Source organism: Amblyraja radiata, chromosome 29 (assembly GCF_010909765.2).
Source record: "Amblyraja radiata isolate CabotCenter1 chromosome 29, sAmbRad1.1.pri, whole genome shotgun sequence".
NCBI lineage: Eukaryota > Metazoa > Chordata > Chondrichthyes > Rajiformes > Rajidae > Amblyraja > Amblyraja radiata.
Window position 1 is genome coordinate 34357212 of NC_045984.1, and position 15078 is coordinate 34372289.

At 41.1% G+C, this 15078-nt stretch overlaps 1 protein-coding gene across 6 annotated transcripts in view; it reads right to left on the reverse strand.

Moving 5' to 3' along the window:
- Positions 1-11364: 11364 nt before the first annotated feature.
- hdgfl2 (HDGF like 2) overlaps positions 11365-15078 on the reverse strand; it is a 77754-nt gene continuing 74040 nt past the window's right edge. For 5 of the 6 annotated variants that reach the window (XM_033047278.1, XM_033047273.1, XM_033047274.1 and 2 more), the window contains one exon: positions 11365-14185. In XM_033047278.1, the coding sequence (XP_032903169.1) occupies positions 14089-14185 (97 nt within the window). In that variant the 3' untranslated portion in view covers positions 11365-14088. The remainder of the gene's footprint in view (positions 14186-15078) is intronic. The other variant, XR_004416284.1, reaches the window with a different exon arrangement.

Consider the following 15078-nt stretch of genomic DNA (forward strand, 5'->3'; position numbering starts at 1 on the left):
TTAGCCAGATTGTCACATGACATTGATTTGTTTCCACCCATGTGGTTAATGTATGCTACCATGGTGGTATTGTCTATTTGTAGTCTAACATGCTGGTGATATGACCCAGTACAATATGACTTTAGGCCATGGAATGCACTCAACATTTCCAAGTAGTTTATGCCCAGTGTGAGTAAGAAAGATGCCTCCTGTGTAGTCCATCTACCTTCACAGCTGGTGATGGTATTGGTGGCTCCCCACCCAAGTGCACTTGCATCAGTTTGTAGTACCATGGAAGGGTTACTGACAATGATTGGGTTGGAACAAAGCCAAATGTTATCTATCCACCATATTAGTTCCGTTTTGGCTTGGATTGGTTGTTTCATAGGTCTGTCAAAGTGACCTGCATTAATTTTGAGCGCTTGTATTTTTGCTCTCTGTATGTTTTGGTAATGTAGAGGTCCAAATTGTGTGGCTGGGAAAGCAGCCACCATTTTACCAATTACTTTTGCTACCAATCTGATGGATGGTTTTCTGATGTCAATGAGGTTATTGCAAGCCTCTATTAAATCTCTAGCCTTTCCCTTAGGTAGTGTCACCGTCATGTGAACTGAGTCAATGGTGAACCCCAAATAGTCCATAGTAGTGGAAGGCGTTAGTTTAGATTTAACTGGATGGATGATAAATCCCAGTTTTTCAAATAACTATTTTGTGGCTGTTACAGTTTGTATGGCCAATTCCAAAGTTTTGCCCACAATGAGTATGTCATCTAAATATGCCATAACCATGTGTTTACGTTTCCGTAGAAATGCTAGGGCTGGTTTTAAAATTTTTGTGAACAGCCTGGGGGCTGATGATAGACCATTTGGCAGTGCTTTATACTGCCTGTATGTCCCATCCAGTTGAATTTTAAGTAACATCTGTGGTCACCTCATATAGGCACTGTATAGTAAGCATCTTTTAAATCGATGCTGGCCATGAAGTAACCTTTGGAAATTAATTGTTTAGCAGTAACAAAGGTTTCCATTTTAAAGTGAATATATTGTACAAATGTATTCAATTTTGTCAGATCGATGATGATGCGACAACCACCATCTTTTTTGATTTTGGTAAATATATTGGACACGAATTCTAATGGTTCGTGTTGAGTTTTCTCAATTACACCTTTTATGTAAAGCCGCTCCAGTTCAGCTTGCGCTTCTGATTTTTCTTTATCAGAGAGCACCGACACTCGGTTCGGTATATGTTGAACTGGAGGGCTGTACTTATGTATAAACTCTATTGTATATCCCTGGATACTGCTTACGATGTAAGTATTGGTTGTTAACATGTTCCATGCATTCAAAAACCAGTGTAGTCTCTCCCCAACCTCCATGCTCTCCATATTTTTTTGGGAACCAGACCCACCTACCTCCATTGTTACCAGTGACAGATTTACTTCTTTTTGTAGTTTCTTCGCTGTTGTTGTTGCGCTGGTGTCTGGATTTTCGGTTTGGCTGGCGTTGGAGGTCCCCGCATCTTCCAAGAAGGCCGGCCTGGGCCATGGCCTAAAAAAGACTCATGTTTAGAATACCGTGCCTTCGAGCTTTCACCAGTTCTGCTGGTGGGTGCATAGGGGTGCTGTCTTTGGTTGTAGTGGGTTTTTGTTGGTGTTCCTTTTATTAATCCCAAGGTTTTGGCTTCCTCATCGAGCTCTTTTACCTGCTTCGATAGGTTGCCTCCGAACAAGAGTATGGGTGGTTTCGTGGTCCCAGGTTTGCACAGTCCCGCGAATTTTGGGTTCAGTGTGGGTTGAATGGCACTTTTCCTGATGTTATTTATTTCATGCTGGGTATTGCAGAATAGTGCCAGTGCATCTTGTTGGTCCTGGGACATGTCTCTGTCGTCCACTGTACGGGCAAATGGTGTTATCCCTGCGGTCAGTAATTTCAGTACTTTTTGCAATTTTACGTCCATACTCCTGACTCCTGTTCCAATGTGTTTCCATATACAGTTGTTAACTATTGGAACGTGCAGAGATATGCAATTGCCTGGTGCCAGGTGTCTTCCTGTGGTGTCCAGTACAGCCTGCTCTTGTAACTGGTTTAAAGACATGTAGTCAATACTGGCAGCAAGCTTTGGCTCCAGATTTTGTCCAGTCTGGTCTGGCTGTATAAAATTGGCCACCATGTCCAGCAGGTTCTCTTTTTCCCGCACCCCATGCACACTAGTCTTTTCTTCTGCGGACCCCTCTTCCAGGTCAGCCCAGAACAGACCCGCAGTGCTCCCCTCCGATGAGGTATAAGCACTGTGCAGCCCTTGAAAAGGTACTGCTGTGGATTTATCATAGGGCCCACAGTGACCCGACTCCATCTGTCACGTTGGAGCAAATGCTCCATACACTGCTCCATTTGGCCCCAGCGCTCTCGGTCGCTGGCCGCCCGCGGTGGTTCGAAGTCGGACTCCTCTGAGTCCACGACCTTGTTTGTTTTGTGTCTAGCCTTGCCACCCGGCCGCGTGGATTTGGCCGGTGCGGAGGCGACATCGGGCACAGCTGATCCCACTACGGGTGATCCAAGTGCCGTCAGCTGCTGTTGCTGGCTGCCCGCTGCTCCGCGGTCCTCCCTCCCCAGCTTTGTCGCAGCCCTTCTCTTCTTTGTTTTATCCATGTTCCTACCTGTAGTTGGAAATGGAAACAAAAAAGACCGCAGAGTAAACGCTTACCTGCAATTAGCGGCTTTTAAACTGCCGCCGCGGGGGAACGTCTTTCCACTGCGTCTGACGTTTCGCAATGCGTGTAGCGATATGACACGCATGCGTCCTGGCGGGGTTCTTCACGTAGTCACTCACATGACTCCGAAGTAAAATGGTAATTAGCTGCTACGGTAAAGGTTGGAAGCCAGCGGAGCTACTGACAGTCAAACGGGAGGGAGCAGGAGAGATTCACACAGTGTATAATCCATAGCACCTTAGTGTACAATTTCATAATATATACTAAATAACTGGGCTGGCATACCTTGGCTGGGAACCTGGGGCTCACCAAAATTGTTCCCAATTGGGCCCCGCACTCCCCAAGGCCGGCCCTGACCTCAGGAGTAGGATTTTTGGTAATCTTTAAAAGATTGGTGGAGATTAACTGATTCTTGATTAGTAAGGGTGTCAGGGGTTATGGTAAGGCAGGAGAATGCAGTTGAGAGGGAAAGATAGATCAGCAATGATTGAATGAAGGGGTAGACTTGATGAGCCGAACGGCCTAATTCTGCTCATAGAACTTATGTAGCATGGAAGGTACATAAAATTGCTGGAGGAACTCAGCGGGTGCAGCAGCATCTATGGAGCGAAGGAAATAGGCGACGTTTCGGGCCGAAACATGGAGTCAGCAGGTTGGTCAATCATCGTAGAAAGCTGAATGTGGGGTCCACGTATCACTTTAGTAAGTTAATGTTGTATTTAAAGTTAAGAATTGCAACTTCAATATGCAAGAGGGAATTTTTGGTTCTTGCAAGCTATAATTTGTCAATTAGGACATGACATTATTGTGAGAACTAAATGTTCAAGTCACTAGGGTTTAATATTTGTGGATAAATCCACTCGATTGCTCTTTCATGATATTTGTTCTGGGTTAAATAAAGGTTATGGTCTTGCAATAAGGTGTGGCATTGCAATGAGAAAGGTTCATCAGATTTGTTTTAACCATTGAATGTCAGATGAGTGACTACTGGAATATTTTACTCCAATTTCCATAAGATTGTTCCTTCTCGCTGAAGCAAAAGGCAACCTGGATACTGTTTCTAAATGGAGCCATGGAGAGTTTCATGTGCATCTAATTTAACTGTTCATCCAAAGCAGTGCTCTTCAGCCTTTTAATACTTTAGTGTCCACTTTCGTAACTTTCGTGAGGGTAAAGTTTTCGTAATGCCCACTAATATTTAAATTGAAAAAAAAATTACATCCCCAGCATAAAACAATAAAATTAATTGAAAGTACCTTTAATTTAATGCGATCCTTGAGCCTGATGCTAAGAAACTAAATGTTGGATATCTGGTTCTATTTTCGTAAGGAACAAGCGAAGGTCTCTTTCAGTGATTTTCAGACAGTTTCTCTGTTTGGTGACGATACAGGGGGAGGGCAACCCCTACAAACCCAATCACCGACACTGGAGATAAGATACATGGAGTCACAACTCCTTCGCCCAATCATATAACAGTACTTCATACATAGCAACAAAGTAGAAACATCTTAGTACATAGGGAAACATACCAATCACGGGTGACGGTGGGGAGACACAGAAACAAAGTAGAAACATCTTTAGGGGCAATAAGAAACTTGCAGGTGCAGGCCACCCTTCTGGACCAATCATGCATTAAGCATCAGAGTTCTGGAGCTCCTGCAAAAGCCAAGACTTTGTGGCAACCAGTGGGTCACAGGTGCAGAAGCTTCCTGAAACTTATGCAAAGTTCCAGCCTTAGTGCTTGCAAAGTGAGGTCATCAGCCCATTCTCACAGCCACCCACTTGCCATTTCCCAAGTACCCAACTCCCTGCATATCTACATGTGCACTGGTGAACCAATATTGTGGCGCGTTGAATGAAAATGTTTTGGCACAATCTTGTTTTATGTATGTTCAATACCCGTATAAGCGAGTTCGGTATTCCGACTGAGCATGCCCAGGTTATAGGTCACCGGAGAAAAACATTGGATCGAACCGGGTCTCCCGCGCTGCAACCGCTGATGAATTGCTACTGGAGTTAGACACTAGTTCTCCCTTCTCCACTACTCCATGCTGAAGGGCGGCTGGATATCCCTGTCCCTGTCTGGTGGCGGCCCTGGACTTGCAGCCGGCGTGGGGGGGCAAAGCCCCTCCCCCAGTCCCTGCCTCCTCTCTCCTGCCATCTATCCCGTTGACTGTCGCTCCTTTGCGGGAACCGCTGCTCAGCGATTCCCATCGCTGCACCGACTGTCATCCCGTGGTCCAGGTATAAGCTCAGGGGCGACCGCGCTTTTGCAGTTGCAGCACCTGGACTGTGGAACAGCATCCCTCTTCTCATCAGAACTGCCCCCTCCATCGACTCTTTTAAGTCTAGACGTAAAACTTATTTCTATTCACAAGCTATAGAAATAAAATTGACTTGACTTGACTGAGGTCGGAGCTCCGGGTCTGTGGAGAATCGCACCTGCCCTCCCCCACAGTGAGTGGGACCCGAATCCCTCGGCACCTTCACAGGTCACAGAGCGACCTCGGCAGGCAGTTGACCTTCCGCTACGCCTCTCGCCTTTTCCAATGGCTTTTGTTTGGGCCAAGGTTTTTGCCCCCTCGGCCCCGGGGGAGGGCATGTGCGGTTCTCCACAGACATGATTTAGTCAAGATTTTTGTGCTCAATCTGAACAAACTTCCACCCAGAGTTGGCCAAGAGTGCTATCCATTAAATTGTGGCTGAAACATTTAGATCTTTTAAAACCTAAACCAGTTTTTTTTTTAAATCACTATTTGTGATTTTTGCCATTAATAGTCTAATTAGAATTGTATGCTGATATACAGAATCAGCTCCTTTTCCAGTTCAATCAATTCACCATGTTTGGGAGATGTATCATCACTGATTAATTAAAGAAACAAGGATGTAAGACAGCATTCCACACGACCGAGCCTTGATACCAGTGTTGGCTAAAGCTACAAAAAGTAGTAAACACTGCCCAGTCCATCATCGGCTCTGACCTTCCTTCCATCGAGGGGATTTATCGCAGTCGCTGCCTCAAAAAGGCTGGCAGTATCATCAAAGACCCACACCATCCTTGCCACACACTTATCTCCCTGCTACCTTCAGGTAGAAGGTACAGGAGCCTGAAGACTGCAACAACCAGGTTCAGGAATAGCTACTTCCCCACAGCCATCAGGCTATTAAACCTGGCTCGGACAAAACTCTGATTATTAATAACCACTTTCTGCTATTTGCACTTTTCCAATTTATTTATTCATGTGTGTATATATTTATATCATGGTATATGGACACATTTATCTGTTTTGTAGTAAATGCCTACTATTTTCTGTGTGCTTAAGCAAAGCAAGAATTTCATTGTCCTATACAGGGACACATGACAATAAACTCACTTGAACTTGAGCTTAAAATGAAACTAAAAGCCAGCTCGAGTGTCTCATTGTTGCTGGAGTGGGAGCAGAATCAACTTTACAAACGCCTCATCACAATACTGCACCTCCTGGTCTTTTATCTTTTTTTGTGTGAGTGGGGGTGGGAACACATTGTTTTATTTATCATTAACATCCTATGCTCACAACAAAAAATAAAATGGGGTCTGAACAATAGAAGAATACAAAGTCTTTACCACTTATCAGTGTTTTCTAGTGTGAATAATTAATTAGCATTTGTCTGAAGCAAACATATTTGGATCCTTTAAAAAAAATATATAGTTAATTTTGCACATGAGCTATGTACTGGGGTTTGTTTCTTCCAAAAAAGAATTAAATTTATAACCCCAATAATTGACAATTGAAACCTTCTGAAGTACAAGTCTGAAGAAGTGTCCCAACCCAAAACATCACCCATCCTTTTTCTCCAGAGATACTGCCTGACCCACTGAGTTACTCCAGCACTCTGTGAAACGTCACCTATCCATGTTCTCCACAGATGCTGCCTGACCCGCTGAGTTACTCCAGCACTGTTTATCTTCAATTGAAATATTCTCAGATCACGCATCTGTTGAGGTAATAGAATTAATAGCTTGGGTTGACGACCTTTCAGTGGTGGTTCTAATAATGTATTATGTTTAAGAAGGTACTGCAGATGCTGGAAAATCGAAGGTAGACAAAAATGCTGTAGAAACTCAGCAGGTGAGGCAGCATCTGTGGGGCGAAGGAAATAGGCAACCTTTCGGGTCGAGACCCACATCAGTCTGAAGAAGGGTCTCGACCCGAAACGTTGCCTATTTCCTTCGCTCCATAGATGCTGCCTCACCCGCTGAGTTTCTACAGCATTTTTGTCTACCTAATAATGTATTAGGTCTTTTTCTTTCTGCACAGATGCTACATTTTCAATATTATCTGTTGTTTCAGATTTCTAGCATCTACATCTTCCTTTTTGGATACCAATAATCTTGTTTCAAATAAAAGGGAGTTATTTCTGCCAGCTGGTGAAGCAAGCAGTGGAATCACCAGTGAAATGTATTGCTCGTGTTTCATATAGATTGATTAGAGTTGCTACAATGCCTTTTCTTGAGGCTCAATTGATTCTACAGTCACAGCCAAGTAAGGGAAGATTGTGGACTACTGTGAAATATGTCCAAAGTAATTCTAATATGTTGCATGTGCAAGAGCAGATTTGCATTTGTATATTTTTCCCTCGACAGTTGATCAATTAATGGGCCATTTTACTACCGGCATAAGGTCAGTGATCCTGCTGCACCACTGCATTGTGAGCAATAGAAACATTGTGCAGTTAGTTTATTTGACTTTAATTTCCAATATCTGGTGTTAGTGAGTATGTCAATAGATTGCAGAGTAATGCATCTTCCTTTTGAAATTACTCAGTCTTCAATTCTGTTACTCCAGTTATAACCATATAACAATTACAGCATGGAAACAAGCCATCTCAGCCCTTCTAGTCCGTGCCGAACACTTATTCTCCCCTAGTCCCATCTACCTGCACTCAGACCATAACCCTCCATTCCTTTCCCGCCAAATAACTATCCAATTTATTTTTAAATGATAAAATCGAACCTGCCTCCACCACCTCCACTGGAAGCTCATTCCACACAGCTACCACTCTCTGAGTAAAGAAGTTCCCCCTCATGTTACCCCTAAACTTCTGTCCCTTAATTCTCAAGTCATGTCCTCTTGTTTGAATCTTCCCTACTCTCAGTGGGAAAAGCTTATCCACGTCAACTTTGTCTATCCCTCTCATCATTTTAAAGACCTATCAAGTCCCCCCTTAACCTTCTGAGCTCCAAAGAATAAAGACCTAACTTGTTCAACCTTTCTCTGTAACTTAGTTGCTGAAACCCAGGCAACATTCTAGTAAATCTCCTCTGTACTCTCTCTATTTAATTAGGCGACCAAAATTGTACACCATACTCCAGAATTGGCCTCACCAATGCCTTGTACAATTTTAACATTACATCCCAACTTCTATACTCAATGCTCTGATTTATAAAGGCCAGCACACCAAAAGCTTTCTTTACCACCCTATCTACATGAGATTCCACCTTCAGGGAACTGTGCACAGTTATTCCTAGATCCCTCTGTTCAACTGCATTCCTCAATTCACTACCATTTACCATGTACGGCCTATTTTGATTTGTCCTGCCAAGATGTAGCACCTCACACTTATCAGCATTAAACTCCATCTGCCATCTTATGTTGTAAGATAAGTTGCCAAAACTACCAATTGATCAGTTTCCTGGAAATACTCTTGGACAAGTTTAAATTTTCAATATCTCTTCCTGCAGGAGGATTAGCAACACGGCTCCCACTTGCCCATTAACCACTTATCTTTCCATTTTATGAAATAGTAAACATTATCAATTGGCCCTTCGAGTCAGCACGGCCATTCAATATGATCATGGCTGATCATCTAAAATCAGTACCCCGTTCCTGCTTTTTTCCTACATCCATTGATTCCGTTAGCCCTAAGAGCTAAATCTAACTCTCTTGAAAACATCCAGTGAATTGGCCTCCACTGCCTTCTGTGGCGGAGAATTCAGTCAAACAAGTTCAAAACATCTTTCTGCATTAATTGTTGATTCGATTAATGTTGATAAGCTGCATGTATAATGGTGTATGAGAGCTGGGGGGGGAGAAAGTGCCAAAGGTATACAATGACACAATGTCCCTGTATGCGCCATGATTACGGAATCCATGATATAGAGCAACATACCACAGCATTCACAAAAATATAAAGATGTGGAGTAGCTCAAAAGGTCAAGCAGCATTTCTAGAGAACATGGATGGGTGAGATTTTAGGTCAGGACCCGTCTATAAACTGCTAATAGAAATTGTGGCAGATCGATTAAATCCTAAACCCATAAATAAGGGTTTTATCAAGAATGGATAAAATGCTCCATTATGACCAATCACATCTTAATCCCTGTGCATTGAATGACTGGAATTATATCCTCCAATGCAATGAGGTATATAAATTACATCCTTTGCATTTATACTCTTGCCCGCTTAATATATTAATTATTATAAACTCTCATGTATTCCATAATCTCCCTATTTTTCTAATCAACCAGTTATGAATAGTAATTGGGAATTAGCAGTTAACGGGTAGATGTATGAATGCAACACGTGCAATGGTTGAGTGCAAAAGACACAGCTGACACTTTTGCAAACACCTCCAGCCAGAAGTACCAAGTGAATGGTGCATCTTGGATTCTGATTCACAGAAGCCAGTGAGTACTGGATGCAGTAAAGGCCATGAGATTGAACAACATCCTGGTGAGCTATTAAATACCAGAACACAGAATGTCAGTGTACATAGCTAAAGATATGCTCCAGAACCTGCCATGCTGGTACGGTGCAGTTATACCATGAAATTCCACTGGACAATTGTTTTCTGTCCACAAAATGAGGAGGAGATTGTCGTGCAGTGCAGTCAACAGGAGATTCAAAAGGAAGGAAAGACCAGAGACCTTCAAGAAACCAATTTTGGCTCAGTACCTAATGTCTTCCAGCTACAACTTGTCTATGCCAACCAAGATGCCTATCTCCACTAATCTTATTTGCATGTTTGCCCCTATCCCTCTCAACATTTCATATTCCATTACAAATGTCCTTTTAAACATTGTAGTTATACATGCCTATACCGCCACCTCTAGCAGCTTGTTCTTTATACAACCCCTGTCCCACCCCCCCCAAACATTATCTGAATTCCCCTCACCTTAAACCAATGCCTCTAGTTTAGACTGCTGTGCTCTAGGGGAGATAAAGACCGACTATGACCCCTAGCTATGCCTCTCATAATTTTATAAACTTATAATATCACCCAGCAGCCTCCTTGGCTTCAGGGAAAACAACCTATGGAATCGATTGCTATATCTCCAGCCCTCTAGTCCAGGCAAGATTACTATGAATCTTCTCTTCACCCCTTATTGCTCAATCACATTCATTTAGAAACATAGAATTATTAAAGGTTTGGACAGGCTAGATACAGGAATTTTTTTTCCGATGTTGAGGCAGTCCAGAACAAGGGGGTCACAGTTTAAAGATATGGGGTAGGCCATTTAGGACTGAGATGAGGAAAAACATTTTCACCCACAGTTGTGAATCTGTGGAATTCTCTGCCACAGAAGGCAGTGGAGGCCAATTCACTAGATGTTTTCAAGAGTTAGATAAAGCTCTTAGGGCTAACGGAATCAAGGGATATGGGGAGAAGGCAGGAACAGGGTACTGATTTTGGATGATCATATTGAATGGCAGTGCTGGCTCAAAGGGCCAAATTGCCTACTCCTGCATCTATTTTCTATGTAAGTACATCTGCCATGTTGCTATTAAGCTCTTACTCTTGATAGCAATATGATTTTATGTTCATCTTTTAAATGAAGGTCCAAAAGATATTGTGCAGTCTAGTAGTCTTTTGCTCTGTCAACCAAGCTATTATGACTTCATGTTGATATATTGGAGTTTTACAAACAAATCTTGTGATATATTGCAGCTATTAGCACCACAATTTACTAATCTTCCATCAGTAAACTCAAATTGGACATTATCTGCTCAAATTGAAATAATTAGATCAAATTGGATTTCGTACTAATTATCCCTTTTATGTCTGTTTGAAAAGAGTATGAACTGAGATTGATGCACACCAGATGAAGTGCAAAGATTTAATCATCTTTGAGTTAGATCCTATAGCTTGTGAGGAAACCTGACTATTTCAGATGGATTAGACGGTCTGGAGGATGGGAAGAAAACCATCTACTCTCATATGCATTTCAGGTTTGATTAAATCTCAACCACTGATAGGAATCAATGATTTGGAACCACTTCCAAAAATACCAGTCGTTTCTCTTTGGAAAGTTAACGAGAATGTTGCAAGCAACTATTTTATTATTTATATACAAGCAGAACAGCTAAACACTTCCTTTTTGGTTTGTTTGCCTTTAGTGGTTTTCAAGGTGATCAATTACTGATGAGTTTGAGCTTGAATTCTTAACTTCCTTCGACAAATAATTCCTCTAAACCTTCACAATATAGTTTCATAACTCAAGCCTGTTTTGCAGTGAGCCTTGTTATACACATTGATCCCACTCTTGCACAAGGGTACTCCAGCCCAGCTAGCACCATCCAGCAAATAGGCCGGGTAGTGAGCCACATGTTGGGCTCACTCATGAGTAACCCCGTTTCTTGAATATGATCACAACATTAACAAGACAGGATGTGCAATCTACAGTGATTGGAAAAGTTAAAACTTTCAGGATTTTATTGACAATCACCTGTCAAATCTTGTATTTGTTTACATTGTAAATATTTACAGGCATATGGGTGAACCAGGACTACAGTAGATGGGGATCTAGGTTGACAGGGACAAGTTGTGCTCAAGGGTCTGTTCCTGGGCTCTATGTCCTTGGGGAATGCACACAAGTCTGGATAACAAACAAACACAAACATATTTAGTGTGCTGTCATGGTTTGACAGGTATAATAGTTTAAAATCTCATGATTACCACCCTGAAGTAAAAACGTAAAGATAACAGAAAATTACTTACACATGACAACTCATTAAATGACTTCTGTGTATCCGTGTCCATTTTCAACTACTTTCCAAGTAGCTAATTTTCCAGAAGAGAGAACAAGTAATTATTACAAGCACAAAAAAAACAGCAGTTTTCTGCAAACCCGAAACATTGGAGGCGATTAGACATTTGGAAATGATCACTTCAGATTCAGAATTAACTACCTTGAATGTTTAGATCAAACACAGATATCTGAAAATCAATGAGGAATTCCTAATCCAGATAAATACCCCAAGGTGTTTACCAGCTGCAGCGCAATTTTACATGTTAGTCATTGTGTAGACAAGGTGGCTACTAAAATTGTCCAGTATTTTGGAATCATTGTAGCAACATTTCTAAAAAAGGAAAATGTTTGGACCCAAGCTACTATTTAGTAATCAGATCAATGTGTCTGTGGAAAACAGTGTCACACTTAAATAAGGGAATTCTGAATGAGAATAGGAGTGTAACATTTGAACATGCCAAATGAAGAACGATGGAGCCTGAATGGTGTGGATGGGTGTATGTCATGGGATGCAATTGGGGGGAGAACAGACTGGTGCACTTGGAACTTAGAGAAGGTGAAGCTTGCAGGAATAGCAACAGCTGCAAATTACAATTATAATGGATATTCTTATATTGTTATTTATTGAAAATAAATATTTCAGTTTTTTTTGACACTGCCTTGCCAAATCTTCAATCGTAGCACGACTTTGCACGTCACTTTTGTCCAGCTATTATTTTGTTTTTACTTTTGCCACGAGGGAAATTGTCCACAAAATAGTAGCACAGTACTATGAGTGTTTTATGAAATAAACTGCCAGAACTACCTACACAATAGCCTATTCCTTCGCTCCATAGATGCTGCCTCCCTCACTCACCCGCTGAGTTTCTGCAGCATTTTTATCTACATTCCACAATAGCACTCTTACATTAGTACATGGAATTGTTAGATCTAGGTTCAGTGTTCTAATCTTTTAGGCAGAGATGGTGATTATTTAATAATTCCACCATATTTGAAGTTGGATTTCCTTCCTTAATACACATTTAAACACTGCTTTTGTCAGCTAAAGTCATGAACAGAATTGTTCAGTAGTCTACAGCCTATGAGAAACAATTTTAATGGTAGTTAGATTTTTGTCACACTCATTAAACTTTGATTAGAAACAAACGCAAAGAAAACACCACACATTATTTTTTTATATATAAAAGTTTGCATTTTAAAACGTTCTGAATTAGCCTGCTAAAGGCCATTTGTCCTTGGTGGTCTTTTACAACAGGATTTGTTTTGTTTTCTTTAAATCGATAAACAAAGGCAGGCGATGTTTTACAATGCACATCACCACAGTTGTGACAATAAAAAGTGAAGATGAGGTTAATCAAGAAACAGAATAGGTTAGATGAATCCAGAACTTAACCTACTGGCCTTCCAGGCTAGAGAAAAAAGGAAGACAAATGAATAATTTGTTCCACAGTTGTGAGGTCTTCTGAAAGTATAGGAGTTGTCAAAACTTCATTTTATTACAGTAAGAATGAAGGAAGAGAGCAAATAGAATGGCATGTTTGTGGTTTGTAAAAGGCGAAAAACAAATTCAGAGGATCAATGCCCATATGTGGGTCTCCCCTGCATTGGTGCTCTCTTCCACCCTATTCTCCATACAGAGCAGTTTAAAATAAAGTTCACTATATCAGTGTTAAATTCACGTACAAACTCCCACAAGGTCAAACTTTAATAACTGGTTACAAAGTTGTATTTTACAAATTACATAAAACTGAAATGGTTACATCATTGTTTTTGTTTAAAAAAAAGTTAGGTATGGACTGAGAAATGGATCATCTTGGGGGAAATTGTAGATGTAAGAGTTTAAAAAAAAACCAGACTTTGACTAATTGTGTGCCAAGTCGTCATGAAGAACATACTTCAATCGACAAAACGTTTAAACAAATAATTTCAAGTGAAGTCAGCAACAAATATGTTCTAGAATTAGGTAAAGCATGCATCATGATTGCCTTGGGGTTTGCCTTATTGGCTGCCATATCTTCAGCTGGAACCCTGTTTACATATTTATCCAGGATGTCTGCTGATCAGAACATCCATGGAATTTCCTGGCAGTACCACTCCTCCCATCAAAAGCAGCCATCTTTGCATTTGCATCACATCCACTTCCTCCACTCAAGGTTATGAAAAAGAGATCTCTATTGTACCAAACAATATTTTGTTTTCTCTTTTCAACAAAATGAAGAAAAACAGCTCTGTGTAACAAGTAACCTCTTTTAGCTTCTTTGTGTGGGCAGACAACAAAACCAAACAGTCTTTACTAGGTTCTAGGATAATTCAAGTGACAAATGTTCTTATTTGAAAATAACCCAGATCTTGAAACATGTCCCACAGTTGATTTGGATTCATAGCTTCAACTCTTGATAGGTGACGGCATCTCCATAGAGACAGGCTCTGTGCCAGTCGTGTGCTGGCCATCTGAATGAAGCACTTTCAGTAGATCTGGAGTACTAAAAAAAAACAAAAAAAACAACACCATCATTCCACACAATCAATGTGTTCAAACTTAGTGGGTGGGAAAAAAACAACAAAATCTACAACTCTAATACAAATCTAGCAGTGATCAGAGGAGAAAACATATACATTAAAACCGTATCCAGTCTGCAAATTGCTGCTGTTGTGGATTTAAACTAACCATAAGTGTTCAGGAACCTTGGGGACTGTTCTGCCATCCAGTGAGAATAAAAACTTCTCTCAACAAAAATCATTTACTTTCATGTTTAAAATTAACACTTCTGCAAGCATCAATTCTCAATGATTACTGTGAATGAGAGTTCAAAATTTCTAATCACAATTTTGAGAACTACCTCTTTACTTCACACCTGATACAGAGTTATTAACCGAGAATATTACATTTGTTTCATAGATGCTGCTTGACCTGCTGGGTATTTTCAGCATTTTGTTTTTACTTTGTACCCGAAAAGTCTGGTTCTAATTGTAGAAACAAAGAACTGCAGATGCTGGTTTATACCAAAGATAGACACAAAGTGCTGGAATAACTCAGCTGGCCAGGCAGCATCTCTGGAGATAAAGGATGGGTAACGTTTCGGGTCAGGACCCTTGTTCAGCCTGAAACTAGAGGGTGGAGGGTGAAGAGCTGAGGTGAGGTGACCAGAACAATTCAAGACCGGCCACAAATGCTTCCTGCAGGGAGGTGTCTGTTAAGCCCCTTGTTGGCTACGGACGGTGTGATCTCAAGAGGAAAACAATGTAAACAACTGTGGAACTTTTAAAACGACTATGATGGGAGGAAGGGGACAAGGAGGAAGGGGAGGAGAGTAAGTAGAAATACTTAAAGTAACTTAAAAATAAAGAATACAGTGTTCATACTGTGGTGTGGTAA